The 17,107-nt window shown below is 48.9% G+C and overlaps 1 protein-coding gene across 9 annotated transcripts in view; it reads right to left on the reverse strand.

Annotated features, from left to right (window-relative positions):
- CLEC16A (C-type lectin domain containing 16A) overlaps positions 1–17,107 on the reverse strand; it is a 196,139-nt gene that overhangs the window by 95,446 nt on the left and 83,586 nt on the right. For all 9 annotated transcript variants that reach the window (XR_012000645.1, XR_012000644.1, XM_072753856.1 and 6 more), the window contains exons 16-18: positions 15,314–15,364; positions 14,581–14,709; positions 6,678–6,798 (exon numbers count right to left, since the gene is read on the reverse strand). Coding sequence is in view for 7 of the 9 variants with exons in the window: in XM_072753856.1 (XP_072609957.1) it covers positions 6,678–6,798; positions 14,581–14,709; positions 15,314–15,364 (301 nt within the window). In the remaining 2 variants the exon portion in view is untranslated. The remainder of the gene's footprint in view (positions 1–6,677; positions 6,799–14,580; positions 14,710–15,313; positions 15,365–17,107) is intronic.

A 17,107-nucleotide genomic window follows, 5' to 3' on the forward strand; every position in this document is an offset into this window, starting at 1 on the left:
CCGGGGTGGAGCTGAGAGAGGTGGTCGGATCTGGACACAGCTGGAGGGAGGGCGGAGCAGGTGTGCCGAGGGGCTGGGAGGCAGGCTGGGGAGGAGGAGGGGAGCCAGGGATGAGCCCCAGATTTTAGCGTCTGAAGGGAGCTGCCTGCCACCCACCAGGAGATGGGCAGGCTGCAGGGGACAGGTGTGTGTGTGTGGGGAGCTCACGCTCCCCTGTGTGGGTGGTTAAGTGTGAGGTACTGAGCACAGCTGGAGGGAAGGGGAGGCCCGAGGCCGGAGAAGGAGCGAGCTGGTGGGAGCTGCGCCCACCCACGAGAAGAGGCAGCCCACTACTGCCTGTGGGGATGCCGGCCCCACAGGACCAGACTGTTTCATATTCAAAATGAGACATATCTGGGTCTGTGCAGTAAGATGTCTTGATTTTAAAGTGCTGGCAACTCATATAAAATTGCAAATATTTTGCCAGAGACCAAGGGACATCTGTGGGCCCATCTGACTGAGGGCCAGCACCTTGTGACCTGACCCCTCTAACACAGCTATTGCTCCCCAATAATCCTGCAAAGGAAGGCGCTGCTACTCTGATCTGATCAATGAGGGAACTGAGGCTCAGAGAGGGGGATCGATTTGTCTCCAGTCACACAGTGAGGAAGAGACAGAGCTGTGACCCAGACGTCACATCCGTCCTCTCCTGAGTCTGTATTTTTCTCCACGCCCTCAGCTACCTTCTGAAACAGGCAAGCCCCGGGCTAGAAACACTAGGGAGAGCTGAGGGAAGGTCCACAGCAGCCTGCCTGGCCGGGACACCAGAACAAGTGAAATAGCATTACTGCTGTTAATCATTAGCTTCAAAGGCTCTATGGGTTGGGTTCCAGAGAACAAGCTAGATCAAACAGGATGGGTCTCCAAGCAACAAACAGTCCATGTGCCTGGGCCACAAAGCAGAACGCAAGCTCGCTCAAGACCCACTTGCTGGGGCACATTGGGGTGCGCAAGCAGCTGTGGGCACCACCTTTGGGACAACACTTCTGCAGGACTGGTCTCACAGGACTGGCCTCTCAACAGGGCTACCTGCTGGAATGTGGCCCCTGACCCCATAAATCTCCCCTCACACTGAGGCCAGAGAGGCCCTTCTGAGATACGCATGTGATCATCTCAGCAGGTGAAAAACACTTCTCACTCTTCTCAGGAGAAAGCTCCAAATCCTTGATCTATGTATGAGGCCCACGCACTGGGCCCCAGGCAATCTCAACGTCACCTCACCACCCTGCCCTGCCCTGCCCGGTCACACTGCTGCTTCTCCTCTTCCTCAACTCCTCATTGACTCTGGGGCCTTGTTCCTGCCACACCCCTTGCTGCTGTCACCTGCACCCACATCTAGCCCTCAGACAGGTGGTCGATCCCTCAGGAGCCTGCCTGACCTCCAGGGCAGGTCAAGCCCTGTTCCCTGTGCAAGCTTCTTAGCACAGTGGCCATCTGCCTTTGTTCTGTGTGATGATGTGATGGTCAGTGTCCACCTCCCCCATCAGACAGCTCAAAAAAGACAGACATCTTTGCTCTTGTGATTGGTCCACACTTGAATTATTTAAGGAACAGACCCCATTATGGCACAGTACTATTTCTTGGAAAGTCTGTCCCTTTTTCTGAAGTGATGCTCTTCCTACTTATCTGAGATTAACAATTCCCTTTCTTTTATGAAATGACAGTTCATAAATGTTTAAAACAAGCAAAAAAAGACTTGGTAAAATAAAACCTCCTAACCCCAGAGGTTTTGTGGGGTTTTATTTTTGTTTTGGCACTTCCCTGAGCTGTGCAGTTCCAAGGTCTAGGAACTACATGGAACCACCACTCTATCCTACATGGACAATTTCCACCCCATGAACAAGTGAGCCCAAGCCTGGGTGAGGAATCAGACCCAGAGGGCAGAGACCTGCTTGTATGTGGGCACTTCTCTGGGGGTTTGGGATGCCCCCTCACAGACTGTGTGATCTAGGATTCTCCTGACTGCTGCAGGGCTCTTTTGTGGAACTGCCGTCTATGTTGTAACACCGCACAAGTGGAAATGCCAAGAGCTGTGCAATAGTCACAGGAGGTGGCTCAGCCAATGAAAAGTCACCGAACATGGTAACTCTGAAACTCCTGAGAGTACGTGGAAAACCACTTCCAAGGAGAGCGTGGAGAGGTTTCTGACCCTCTCCCTGGACATCTGGCTGGGCTGCCTCCCAGTAACTTCCTCTGCCCACCCGCCTAACCTTCATCATCTTTTGGAACCAGCTCCTCCTCCAGGGCTGTCTCCCCAGCTTACAGAATCACAATCCCCTCACCCCTTGCTGTCTGCAGTGTCCTCAAGCTCAGAACCCAGAGTCCAGCTGGATGTCCAGCATCACCACAAAACACTGTCCCCAGATGGTGCTACCTGTTAGTGGTCCTCCCATCCCCCGGACCCCCACCCCAAACCAGAAGCACCACAGAGCAGAGACCAAGTCTGGCTTTAGATCCATCCCAGCACTGTGCCTGGCATACAGCGGGTGCTCAATACAAGATAAAGTAAGGGAAGCACATAGTATGGATACAACAAGTACATGTTGAATGTCCACATGGAAAAGGCTGGGAAGGAACCCAAGTGTGGCACCATGTGCTTCACCAACATGATCTCATTTGATTTTCAATGTCTCTCCCTGTAAGTGGTTTTAGAATCATTTTAAGGGTCAGGCTACTGAGCCTCACAAACATGAAGACCCTGGGCAAGGTCACAAGGCCAATGACCTCCAACCACACCAGGGGTGGCCAAAGCAGATGTCAGCATGGCCAGCCAACCCTCCCTCCCTGGCTCCCCTAGAGCCACAGCTGGGCTGCGGAAGCTCACTATCTGTGATGGTGGCGACCAATTCTATGACAAAGAGCAGCCGCAAGTCCTTTTCTGTTACAGGGAAGTATTTATAGATGCAGTAGTATGATGTCTTCCATTGGTTTTACTACCCTCAGAGGGGGGTGAAGTAGGGCAGGTATTTTGAAAAGAGAAATGGTGGAGCAGATGGAATGAGACATAGTGAAAGAATAATAACCCTTGAAGCTGAAGGCGGGGGTATGTGGAGATTCATGGTGCCATTCTCTCTAAAAGTCTAATCTATTTTATCTAGTCAAGCTGGTCCTCCCTTCCCATCTCGCCTCCCTCCCGCTCACGGCTGCCAGTCTTGGACCTGGGCCCTAAGCCACTCTCCTGTCCAGCAAAAACAAAACAGGCTCGAGCACAGTCAGCTCTGCCTCTTTCTGGAGGGGCGATGGCCTCCGCAATGCTCCTTGTCTGAAGCCACCCTGTCAGAGCTCACCTGGCACACATGGCCCAGAGGCCTGCAGCTGGTCAGCAGACATGTGACATGACTTCTGTGTACCCATACACTGTGGTTTCTTATCAGAGCGTGACAAAGTCAGTAAATACACTTTAACTCACCTTCTCCTGCGGTGTGGAACTGGCATGCCTTTGAGCTTGTCCGCCCGTATCACATCACCTTCCATAAAAGTTGACCAGCCCCCAGCATTTCTCCCTGAGTCAGCTTTCTTCAAATCACTAGGCTCAGAAGAAGCAGGCCCAGCTTCCAAGCAATGGCAAATATGAATGCCTTTGCCTACATTACAATGTTGCCTACATTTTATATACATAGAAGGTACTTTGTGACATGCAAAGCATACTGATTTTTCCCCACTGGAAGGTGAGGTGTTCCAGCATTTAAGAATAATCACCAGAATAAAAAAAAAAAAAAAAAGAAGAAGAAAACAAAGTCCAACAACAACACGTGCATATCTCATTCTAGTACCATATGCTCATCAAATCCATAATTCCTAGTATTTTCTGGAAGGCGCCCTCTTTAGCAAAGACATAATTTGTGATCACACTGGGTAAAGACAAACAGCCATTACTTTCTTAATGGCCAACTACCCAAAAGGGCTCAGTTAAGTGATCTCAACTAGCAATCTAATCAATTAAAATTGATAAGTGAAATACTTGGAACCCTTATTTCAGCAGGCCATTTCTAGGTGGGGTGGGAGTCGGGGAGGAAGGAATGTGAATTCCCAGCATAAAATTTAATTCCATTTCACGGATACAAACATTCTTGCTGCCCTGATGGAGTGGTCCCCTTGAAAGCAAGCTGTTTCCCTCTTCCCTTGAATCAAATCAGAGAAAGACTGGTTTATGGTGCTCTGCAGGCAACTCAATCAAGAAATTGCCATCAGAAATCCTGATGGCAATTTCTCAAGAGGAAAGGACCAAAGAAGATGAGCATAGAGCAGCCCAAGGGGCACTTAGTTTCCTTGTTCTTCTGAGAGAGAGAGGAAAAAAAGAGAAGAAGAAGACAAGAAGAATTAAGGGACGCCTGGGTGGCTCAGTCAGTTAAGTGTCTGACTCTCAGTTCTGGCTCAGGTCATGATCTCAGGATTGTGAGATGGAGCCCCAACCCCAAGTCAGGCTTTGCTCTCAGCAGGGAGTCTCCTTGAGTTTTTCTCTCTCTTCCTCTGCCCCCTCCCTGTGCACACGTGCTCCCCTGCCCTGCCCCGTCTCAAATAAGTAAATCTTTTTTTTTTTTTTTAAGTTAGACAAGGGATGCCTGGGTGGTTCAGTGGTTGAGCATCTGCCTTTGGGTCAGGGCGTGATCATGGAGTCCCAGGATCGAGTCCCACATCAGGCTCCTTGCATGGAGCCTGCTTTTCCTTCTGCCTGTGTCTCTGCCTCTCTCTCCCCATGTCTCTCATGAATAAATAAATAAAATTTTTTAAAAAATATTCAAAAGAGTCCAAAAAAAAATGTTAGACAAGTGGGTAAAAGCCATTAATAATGACTTTAGGAGACTCTTTTTTTTTTTTTTTAATTTTTATTTATTTATGATAGTCACACAGAGAGAGAGAGAGAGAGAGAGAGAGGCAGAGACACAGGCAGAGGGAGAAGCAGGCTCCATGCACTGGGAGCCCGACGTGGGATTTGATCCCGGGTCTCCAGGATCGCGCCCTAGGCCAAAGGCAAGTGCCAAACCGCTGCGCCACCCAGGGATCCCAACTTTAGGAGACTCTTCTATTCACAAAGAGCTCTTTATATGCATCACCTTATTAGCAGGTAACACAGACTACAGTCTCCTGAGCACAGTTGTATGCTGGACACTATGCTCCATCATATATTTCATGTTATATTCTGCTCAAGTCTCAAGCCCATCATATTAGGAAGTTCATCGACATTTTCCAGATGAGGAAATTAAGTTGTGGGGGTTTCAATCATTTGTTCCAAGGAATACACAGCAGGACAGGGGCATGGGGATCAAATGTCCACCCTCAGTGATTACCGGTCACAAAACTGAACACTTTTGTCAAAATTCACCCAACTATACACTGAAACTTACTGAGTTTTACTGGCTGTAAACTGCATCTCAGTAAAGCTGATTTAAGACAAGGGAGACCCTGCCCTTACCATGTGCCACAAAGAGTAGCCATCTACTGCTCCTGCTTGCTCAGCTTCCATCTCTGAGTTTCCTTTGAGGGCAAACTCCCTCCTCCCTCTCAGGTGATAGAGTAGAAAAGAAACTGGTCCTATCTCCCAGTTCCAGGGCTGGCCATGTGACCCTGGCCTCACCCAGTAATGAATCACATTCCTCTAACAACACCTGGTTCAGGGATGGTCCACCAACCCAGGCCAGACCAATGAGAGCCCTGCTGTGGAATTCCATCAAAGTTACAGGAAAAATGAAGCCCTGTTTCTGTCAGGGCTGTGTAGCTGGTTCAGAAGATTTGGACGCTGTGGACCGTCACCTTGTCAGTATCTGATGTGAGCCCTCCTCTTCTAGGTGAAGCCAGAACAAAGCGAAACTGAGCTAAAACAGTAGGTAGCAGCCTCCTAATGGCATTGCTTGAGTACCTAGATCCAGCTATACCTGAAGGCAGAGGTACTCCTGGACCTTCTAGTGACACCAGTCAATTCACTTTTCTTTTTCCTGAAGCCTGCCTAAGTTGGGTTTTCTGTCTCTTATAACCAAGGAATCCTACCATATCACAATACCTTTAAGAAACAGAAAAGCACCCTGCCTATCCATGTGCTTGTGCCCTATTGTAACTGGAGGAGAGAACTATATGTGTATGAGAAAGATTATAGGAGTGTGACCAGGCTTATACCCACTATCACTGTTAAATCACACCCTCATGCTCATGCTGCCAAGGAGAGCTGAGGGCCTGAGTGGTGAGGGAGGCCACCCAAGGCTGCAGGCTGAGCACATGGTTCTCCAGCCTCCACCTATTGGCTGGTGATTTGCATTTTTAAAAGTCTCCCCCTTTTTCGCAGCAGAGGCCTTTAATCGTTAGAATCCTACAGAAACCCAACACACAAAACCAATCAAGGTAGCACTGCCACAGTGATGTGGATAGCAGGGGTCCTGGAGCTGGAGATCCCAAACACCTTGCACACACTTCTTGGCAGACCACCCGCCCCGCTCCCTCTGGGCTCTGGGAAGCAGTCCGCAGATAGACTGCCAGCTCCAGGGCCCACTCTGAGAGTCTTGTGGGACATGCACGCTCTGTTAGCTTCTGGTGACAGATCAACCACAGCAGCAAAGGCAGGTGGCACGCCGACCTTTTCAGTGACGCTGGGGCCAGCGTGGTGGTACACGTGCCCCTCCCAGCCCCCCACCTCTGCCACAACTCACTCAGATCCAGCACGTCATCAGTTTTGATCAGGTCTTCCTCCCGTGTCAGTGGCAATTGGGTCTCGGGCTCCCCTCGCAGCTGCAGCGACAGGGAGCGGAGCATGAAGAACACCCGGATGGCCTGGATGGACAGTTTGGGGGCAGAGGAGAATGAAACTGGAGTTACTGGGGTGAAGTGTTCCATGTGGAAGAATAATATAGTGCCTCTCAATGTGAGCAAACAAATAAAACGAAGCAAAGTCCATTTCTCCCAGCATCACGGCTCTGTTGTTTTCAGAGCAAGGCCAATCGATCAATCAATCAATCAATCAATCAATCAATCAAATCAAGGGGCACAGCCTATTTTCAGTTCTCCAAAGCTTTCAGACACTTTGCCTCCACTAAGCACCTGGCATTTGCCAGGACCTCTCCCCCAGTGTCATGTGACCTTCAAGACATCCCTGCTTAGCAGGCAGCCCTGTTCTGCAGACAAGGCACTGAGACCCAAGGAGGCAAAGTGACCTGCCCCAGGGACGGCAAGAATCAGGCCTCTTCCAACCAAACCTGAAAATCTGAAATCACAAATAACAGTGTTGCAGTGTCGCCTCGTGAATGCAGGGGCAGGGAAGGCAGAAGAGGGTGACACCCTCATGGGGTTCAGAGCCAGCCAGACTCTGTTAAAGTCCTGCCCCTCCCCGTCCCTGGGTGAGTGCATTCATGGCAGATCTCTGTCCCTGGGTCTTACCCCAGGAGGTGTGCAGTGGGTGGGAAGGCAGACCTGGCACCTGGCAGGTGTCCCAAGTGCCCCTCCCAAGTGCCAGCTTTCTGGGGGCAGCGGCAGCTCCGTCAGTACAGGGGTTCCTGGCCCGTGAAAGCAGTATCTGGGTAGAATCCAGTGTGGCCATCAGACATTTCCAGAGAGCAGGAAAAAAACAGAATCTCAAGCCCAGAACCAGAGAAGTCTGTGCAGAAAGCATCTTTTACTCCAGACTCAGCTTGTCATGATAGCGCCCCAAACCTGGGTGCTATAGGGGCCAAGCTGTCCACTGATGAGAGGCTAAGAAGTGAGGTGCAGTGCATCAGAGAGGCCAGGTCCATGCCAGAGCTGACAGGCCAACCTGAGGCATGTGCCTGAGGGAAGTAACTCTGGAGTCAGACACATAAGGTCTGTTTAGACTCACAGGGCGAAACTTCTGACCTCCAAGAGCTTTGATTTCTGCATTTGTGAAATAGGGGCAGTAGTCCCTGCCCTGCAGGGCTGCTAGGAGGCTCTGAGACAATGCTGGGTGGTCAGGGCAGGGGGGAAGCAGCCAGCATATGTTCCATAGAAGGGGCAGCCATCCTGTACTCGTCACTCGATAGCTGGGCACAGGGGAGGGCACAGGGACAAACCACTGTCGCCACTGGTGAGCCACATGACGATGAATTCCAGCCCACTTCTGGTCTTCTTGTTTACAGTTCTGAGGCTACAGGCCTGGCCCACTGAGAGGGGAGGCTGCCCTTCGTGTAACAAGGTGGCTCCCCCCAAACTAAGCAGGGGGCAAATTCCTGCCTGCTGACCCAGGCAACAAGGATACCCACCGGCATGTTTAAAGCCTAACCCGGCCTTGGCCCGGAACTGGCAGGAGACCTTAACCATTTCCTTATCTCTTAATGTAGAACACTGGAAGAACAATCGTATCTCCTGGAAGTATTCTGAGGCCCATCATAAGCACTAGAGAAAGGTTAGTGTTTATATTATAATGATGGTGATGGTGGTGGCATTAGAGTCGATCTGACTGTTCTTACCAGCTTTTTTGAAGTATAGCCTTCCTAAGCCATCTGCAACAATCAGAAGAAAAAAAAGTGTAGGGATGCCTGGATGGCTCAGAGGCTGAGTGTCTGCCTTCAGCTCAGGTCCTGATCCTGAGATCCAGGATCAAGTTCCACATCAGGCTCCTTGCAGGGAGCCTGCTTCTCCCTCTGCCTATGTGTCTACCTTTCTCTCTCTCTCTCTCTCTCTCTCTCTCTCTCTGTCTCTCTCATGAATATAAAATCTTTAAAAAGAAAAGAAAAGAAGTGTAGTTTCATTAAAAAAAATCAGAACAGCTTTTGTTTATCAAGCACCCACCATGTGTCAGGGACTGTGGGCAGCCCTGCTGCAATGTAAAGCTGTTACATAGGAGACAGAGCTAAAGAGGAGCAGTCTATCCCTTCAGGAAGACTAAAGTTCACATGGCTGGTGATGCTTGAGCTGGGCTCTCAGAACCGGTAGTGTCTGATGTGAATCACTTAACCACACATACTGGGAAATGCATACACCTGCACCAGCCCGAGTGCAGAAAGCCCAACATGTGAATGGCCATTTGAACTACATGGCCATCTGAGCTCTCAAACAAGGAGCCATGGCCTCAGATGGGAGGTAAAAGGCCCACTGGTCAGGTCCAAGCTGAGTGAATGCTTCATTTCTATGTCAAAAAATCCATTCCTCTCAAAGGTTCTGAAGGCATAAGAAATCAAGCAGGCCCTCACTGGAGGGTGAGAAAAGAGAAATGTACAGCTTTCTATACACCACCACTCTGAGAACCAGAAACCTTCCAATAGAAAAGGAGTATCAATTGTTTGGGTAAAGCATCTGCTTTTGCTCTGCAAGCATTAAATGGAAGTTATTTCCAGAAATATGAAAAATATAAAACAACAATAAAAATATATAGAATATAGAACATGCTGACCACCAGCTCCACAACTCTGAGAATCCACAAAAGAGAGATAAACCACCAGGGTAAAGGTCCTCAAATTCATCCCACAGCCCCCTAAACAATAAGCATGCCCCCCTGCTCACCTGAGGCCTGCCAGGTATTGTTGGGGCTGGACTATGTCATCTCCCTGAAGCCTTTCAACAATCTTCCATGGTTCCCATTTTACAGACTGGAAATCAAAGCCCAGGGATGGCAGCCTGCCCATGGTGACTTAGCTAATATATGGACTCCAAAGTCTATGTTCTTCCAGCCATATGCCTTTGCCTTCAAAAGAGTTAAGGCTTGGGACCCAGGCTTTTATTGAGTGCTTCTCTTTACTTTGCCAAATAAACAAACATGCAATTTAAAAAGTATTACTAAAAAGGAAAAAGGAATTATTACTTCTTCTGATGCTTCCACAGAATGCCAGGAAGACAGACTGTGGAAGCATACATCAGTTTCAGAAAGGGTGACAACTGAGTATGCTCAAACATAAAGAGGCTTGCCCCATATGCTCCAACTCACCTGGGAGCTAGCGCTGCAGGAGGGCCATGGGAAATGAGACCACTACAATGCGGCAGGAGGGTTTCAGAGTCAAACAGACGTAGGCGAGTGAGTCACGTGAATTCCCCGAGCCCAGGCTTGAGTTCTAGGAATAGGACACCTACCAGCCCTGATCTCAGAGCCACCCTGGAGGTGTGCCCACCGAACTCTGAGGCAGCCCTAGACCTAGCACTCAGGTCTAGCCCTCTCTCTGCATGCCTTGTCGTGTTTGCAAGCCACGGAGTTCAGGGGTCAGTCACCCAGATTAGAAGCCCACCAGGCTGTGGAAGTGGCTATGAAAAATCAGTCACTCCTAATAGGGTGCCAAAGCAGTGCAAAGTGGGCACAGCCTGTTGTGAAAGCGCCTTGGCAATACAGAGAGTGTCACACACACAATATCCATGCCCCCTGAACCAGAAATTCTACTTCTGGGAAATTATCCTAAAGAAATAAGCCAAAAGAAAGAAAACACTGTATTTGTGAAACTGCTCATGACATTTTAGTTGAAAATAATGTAATACTGGAATGAACCAAAATGTCTAGCAGCAGGAAGGAAAATGCCTAAGTACATTATGGCAGAATTAGCCAGATAAATGTTTATGCACCAGTAAGAAACGTGATTTAAATTAAAACTGCCTGGAAAGTTTTGCATGGTACGAGGGAGAAAGGAAAGGAAGAGAGGTTGGAAGGATGACCACAATGCACTCTTCCTGCCGCCATGAGAAGACGGACATCTTCTGTCCGCACACACAGATGGGGAGTGCTGTTTGCCCACACAGATGGGGAGGAAACACGAAAAAGGTCTAAAACTTGTTTGTTTAGGGTGATGAAATCACGGGAAATTCTTTCCCTCTACTTTTGAAACCTTACGAGATGTTCTTTAATGCATAATGCACATCCAAAGAATAAAGCAAATATCCTATTTCCTCATGGTCAACAGCGATAAACACAAAAACTGTTTGTGGTTTTACGTGGGAACAAGGAACAGAATTCAGGGGCAAATAAAATTTCACGCAACTGAATTTATTTTAAACGGCTTCCAAGATTACCACAGAAAGATGGCCAGTGGCTTAAATTCAGATTTTAAGATTCACCAGAAATTCCTCCCTCTAACTCCCTTCTCTTCCCTTCAGTTTCAGTAGATCACTAAAAACTCTCTTTCCCTCCTGAGACATTAGGCTGCTCCACCCCTGTTCAGCCAACATTTCCTAAATACTTCCTGTCTGGTGGGCACCTTGCAGTCCTTCTTTATTATCTACTTTGGGCTGGAGCCCTCATGACAGGACATGTGAGGACCTGAGGCTCAGGGAGGGTAAGCAACTTGTTCAATGTCACACAGTTGGCACTGGGACCGAGCCTGGGTTGGTCCCATGAGCCTGTGATCTTTCTTATCTGCTTCTCTCAACTACCCCTGGGAAAGGTCCAGCCCACATCCCCATTTCTGCTTACATGTTCTCATCAGATCCCAGTACTTCCCATGACCTTCATTTCAATGTGAATTCCCCTTATCAGCTGGCATGGCTTGGTGGTACTCTTGCTATTTTGGTCTTATTTTATATTATTTCTTCACTGTCTGCTCTTGCATTTTACACAGTGCCTGGCACCTAGAAAATGTTCAACAAACATGTCAAATGAAAGAATAAAGGGTGTAATTTGCAAAATACAAGAGGGACAATATGACTTTAGTGTGGATGCCTCCCAGTTTGATGCAAGGCCTGCCTGTCCTCCTGTCCTGTTCACTCCCCTTACTCTGCTCGCGACTCTGGCTCTTTGAACATGCTATACTCTTATGCATCTCAGGGACTCTGCGCTCACTGTCCTCCCTGCCCGGATCATTTCTGCACCTGTGGGGCCCAGTATCTGGCATCCAGTAGGCTCTCTGGTGACTATATGGGGGGCTATTTTACAAGTTAGAAATGATGTGTTAGTAAGGGTTGTTTGAACTTCTCTGACAAATCCTTAAGGAAAATAAAAGGTTGGGACTTTTGAAAGGGTCAGCCTCCTAAAGGTTAAAAAAAGTCTACTTGGTGGGGGGAAAAAAAGAAAAGAAAAAAGAAGAGAAAACCTTTGAATCCAAACGGATGAAATGGAATGTTCTTTGGATACAAGCAAAGAACTTGAAACAAACCACATAAGCCCTCAATTGCTTGCTAAACCATACACTTCCTTTAGCTCAAATTCAAAGCACACTGCTATGTTCTGATGTCTGAAATGGGCTCAGGAGGTAAGCTTCTGGATGATTCTAAACAGCTGCCTTGAAACGGGGACCGGACTGAGGTGAGTGGTCAAAATCCCTCTTCAGAAACTGAATCCGGAAGTCACAGGGGATAAGGTGGATGGCTTTACTCTGAGATGGGCAGCCCTACCTTCTATATTGTGCCACCTTCTCCCTGGCTCTAAACCCAGGGAGCTATAACTTGAGAGCTGGTCTTATAAACTCATCAGTCAAACAAAGGCTGAACAAGAGACCCCAGGGAAGGCCAGACGTTCCCAGGTAGCAGGTGAGCTGTGCATCTCATCTGGGGCAAGGTTGCTGGGCAGCTCGGCCCTGGAAACTTACAATCAAGTGAGATGTCAGGGATAAAGGGAAGAAAGGAAACCCTTCCCTCAAGAACTATTACTGGCCCTCTGTGTTCTGTCTTTCACAGAGTCCCCACAATGACTCTGGGTAGCCAGGTACATGCTGCTTTTAGACAGGAGAAGGAACTCCAAAGCCCAAGCAACCCTCCCTCTGCCATATGCCTCATCCCTGAATGTCTCCCATTATTTCCTGGGGATCAGGGCTATCTACCCCAAGCCAACATGGGCTGATATCAGGAATCAGCTAACAGGGCCAAGTCCTTACAGGGCTCCAAGGCCCCTGAGATCGGCCCCCTCCAGCCTCATCACTTACCACAAAGCCTCCCTCACCCTGAGCTCCCGCCATGTCCCCTCCTTGGATGTGCGGGAATGAGCCACATCTGTCTGGGCGTTTGCCTCTCCAGCTGCCTAACCTATCCCTCTGCTGCCCGTTCCACCTCCCTCCCCAGGTAGGATTAGAGGCCTGACCCCATGACCCTTTAGCAAGAGCCTCAGCCACACAGACTGGCAATGCTGCCTTTCCTACCTTGCCCTCTAGACTCTGAATCCTTGAGGACAGCAGCAGTGTATTTTATGTCCCTGGTGTCTAGCACCAAGTAGGGCTACTAAATACAATGATGGTAGCAGTGGGAAGCAGCAGAGCAGAGTGGCTGAGTGTCGGCTCTGGAGGCCACACTGCCTGCACCAAGTCCTACCTCTGCTACTTATTAGCTGGGGGACCTGGAACAAATCACTTAAGCTCATCATGCCTGAATTTCTTCCTCTACAAGATGGGTTAATATAATGCCAACTTCCTAAAATGGTTGTAGAATTACATGAGGAGATTCATATGAAGAACTGACATGAATGACTCACTCTGTATCAAACAGGAGCTCATCTAAGTGCTGAGAAAACTGGTGGCCCAGGAACCAAAAAGAAAGCAGAATGCAACCCAGAGCAGCAGCTCTCACCATTCACAGCCTTCTGGACCTCCGCCTCAGGGGACGAGATGGACCTCGGGATAGGACCTTCATTGTAGCCCTGCTAGGGAACAGCTCTGAGGCCAACCAAAGGCTACATATGTGCCCGCCTGTGAAGGAGCTGCCAACATAACACATGTACGTCAGAACCAGCCCTTTGGTAAAGACGGTACCAAAGATGCCCAGTGCAAACAGTGCCACCCACAGATATGCTTGTGTTTCTGGCCGCGGGGCCTGCAGGCTGGCTGGGAGCATGAGGAAGGAGGGTGTCACTGGCTCAGACAGGGTGGGTCCTGCGGTGAGGTCTGAGGGTTTGGTCAGACAGCAGGGAATGTGGACTGACTTTCAACACACAGGTCGGACTTCCTCTGCACTCCCCTCTCTACCAGGCCTCCCAGGCATCATCATTACCTGGTAGAGGAGAGCCACGGAAGCCTCTTGTTTGAGGCAGATCCAGCAGGTCACTCCTGATTCTCAGAATCCCAAAATTAACACCTCTGCCACTCTGGTTAGACGGGGATTAACTGAGAAGTAGAGGGCAAGGAACTCATCTAATTTATCCTATGCACGTCTCCAGGGAATGATTTTCTAGGAAGAGGTGATGGTGCTTTCTAAGAAAGAAACTGATCTTACGCGAGAGATAAAATACCATGAACAGCCCTGCGAGACGGCTTCAGAAAAAAAGTGCTGATAAGGGATGCACACTCCAGCAGGGTTCTGAGAACCTCTCTGCTCTTCACACACAAGAGCAGGCCAGCAAGAATCACAATCTCATTTGTGTGTGCCTCGCCCTCAGATTCCTTACTGTCACGCCATCTCCGAGGGTCCTAAGCCTCTTGGGGAGAGGATTTCACACCAGGGCCTCACCTGGACTGCCTGTTCTCTGCTCATTCCCCACAGGTGCCTGACAGCAGCCCAGAGCCTGGGGCTAGGGGCCCTGCTCTGCACTGGCCAAGGCAGCCCACCTGGCATTCACACAGTGGAATCTCAATCCTGATTTAGGATTGGGAAGTTCCTCCTGGTGGCAGGTGGCCAGGGGGGTGCCATCCACGCAATCTTCCAAAGCGAGTTGGAAGGTAGTTTCTTGACCTAGATGGCTGGTGGGTCCCACCTGCGCTTACTCACCCGCCGGGTCTTCTCCACGTCACCACACGGTAGCCGCTTCACAAAGTCGATGCCAGTCAGTGGCGTGCCCGTTGGGGGCAACAGGATGGAGGCGTCCATCATGAGATACTCCACATTCATGGGCTTCATCTAGAAGAGACATCATAGGAAACCTCACCAAAGGAAGGAGATGGGGCAGGTCACACAGGCTCCTTGCCTATACCCTCACACAGCAAGTGTGTCAAGTGAGCCCACATTAAGGCTGCCACGAGGTCTCAAGGCAGCCAGGTATGTGAGACATGAGCCTCTGTTTCCCAAGACACAGATTTTTCCTCCCCTTAAAGTGACAGCTTAGACACTCTTGAGAAGCTGCCTCTGTTCTGTGAAAAGCCGTGCTCTCTCATGGGCTCATTCCCCTCCAACCAGCAGGGAGCAGGTCCCAAACCGCAGCCTGCCTCCCTCTTCGTGCTCTCAAGAACGATGACAGCGGACCTAGTGATGGCAGCTCCTGACATGGTGTGGGTCCTCAGTCAAAGAGTATTTGTATCAAAGTGAATCTTTCTGACCCATTTATGGCATAGCCCAAATAGCATGAGGGTCATCGGAAATTTCAACACTGGTGGAGATGAGAAGGCACCATTTCCAGTTCACTTCCCCACCAGTCCGGTCAGAAAGGCCCCGGTTAGACAGCGTTCTCATGGATCTGCAGGACGAGCCTCGCAGGTGACCAAGTGCATCCTGGCCCATCACTTACTGTCATGCTCCTGTATTCGTCTTCAAACATGTCCAAAAAAATTTCTTCTCCCTAAAATGAAGTAAGGGAGAGACATTATGCATATTTTTTCCATAAATGCCAAAGTATTATAAACTCCAGTTCATAGCTTTTGGGGCCATCTGGTTCTCATTAGTGAGTTCTCGTAAATCATCAGGAAGTAAAATACACACGTGAACACGAACACACACGCTCAAATGAAAGCCCCAATATCATATTGCACCTCTCAATGTTTCTCTCCTTTTTTTAAGCATATAGAGTTGGATTTCTTGTGTCAAGGCAGCTAATTAAAACGACAACAAAAATAAGACCGTATATAATTAAAATATAAAAGTGGATAGAATTGCAAGTGTTTAACATCATCTATGTGTTGTGGATGACTGGAGAAATGGGAAGCCTGGTTCTGTTGCCATGTTAAATCTATGAGGCTCCATGCCACAGAAAGGAAGAGGATAATTAAGCGTACTTATCACTAAAATTATATAGCTTGTTCTGTTCATTTCTGAGGCACACCTATGGGGCTGTGTAGTTCTGCAGGGCTGCGGTAGGTAAGAGCCTGGCTCTGAGACACGTAAACCAGGGGCCAAATCCCAGCTTTACCTCTCAGAGCCTCTCTCTGGTTCACTGCAAGACTGGAATGACAGCCCACACTTATGTGGGTCACTGTGAGGATGACATGAGTTAACCCAAGTAAAGTGCTGACCACAGAGCCTGCCACTAAGTTGGGGCTGGTAAATGCTAACACTCATGGTCATTATGGTCACCCCTGGAAGGAGCACAGCTAAGGAGGAGCAAAGATTCAACTGAATGCATCATGACTACTGGAACTGTCCTGTCTGTCTCCTAAGTCCTGAATCTCTCTCTCTCTCTCTCTCTCTCTCTCTCTCTCTCTCGCACACACATACACAAATACATAGTCAGGGTGGGAAAAGAAGGTCCTTTATATATTTTTCCAGTTGTCAGAACTACAAATAAACTTGAATATTCTTGCATAAGTATCATGTAAGAACCGCAGAAATCACAACCCTGAAAATATCCAAAAGCTTCTGAGACATTACACTTAGGGTATATACCTTACAGGATAAAAGAACAATCTGGGTAGGGGGAAGAGAGCCACAATTTAAATACAGCTCTCCTTTTGCTAAAGATACAGAAAAGCCCTCTGGACAATATCTACCTATATATCTCTGTCTTTCTGATTTTGCAATGTAAAGGCTTTCCAGGGGGGAAACAAACGAAGAGCAGTTACCCAGGAAAGAGACCCAGAGATGACAAATGCAGCCATAAGGCTCCCACTCTTTTCTGGATTTGCTGAGGACATGTAACCTCGTTCAGAGGCCAAGCCCCTCAGGATGGTTCATGGGGAGCTTGGAACCTCCGTGGGGGCCCACGGTGGCCCAGCCTTGTCTGGGTGCATCCACCATGTTGCAGCTGCATGGGGTTGTCTGAGCCTAGCAAGCTGGGTTTCCAGATTATAAGACCTCATTTTCTGTCAGCAAACACTGATAATAATGGACAGTGGCTTAAAAAGCTTCCTGCCAAGAAAAGGGATCTGGTGCATATGTGCCTTAAATCCACAACAGTTTGTAGAGACTACACAATACGACAGAGAAACTCTGGTTGACTGGACGCTGAGGTCAAAAACCCAGGGAGCCACAGCACCCGTGTGAATGTGGATTAATCCATCTGCTGCTGCCAGATGATGCACTGCCCTGAGAACATATCACGCTTTAGATACATGAGCAAAACAAAGCCATCCCAGTGAGATATTTCAAA

Source organism: Vulpes vulpes, chromosome 3 (genome assembly GCF_048418805.1).
Source record: "Vulpes vulpes isolate BD-2025 chromosome 3, VulVul3, whole genome shotgun sequence".
Taxonomy (NCBI): Eukaryota; Metazoa; Chordata; class Mammalia; order Carnivora; family Canidae; genus Vulpes; species Vulpes vulpes.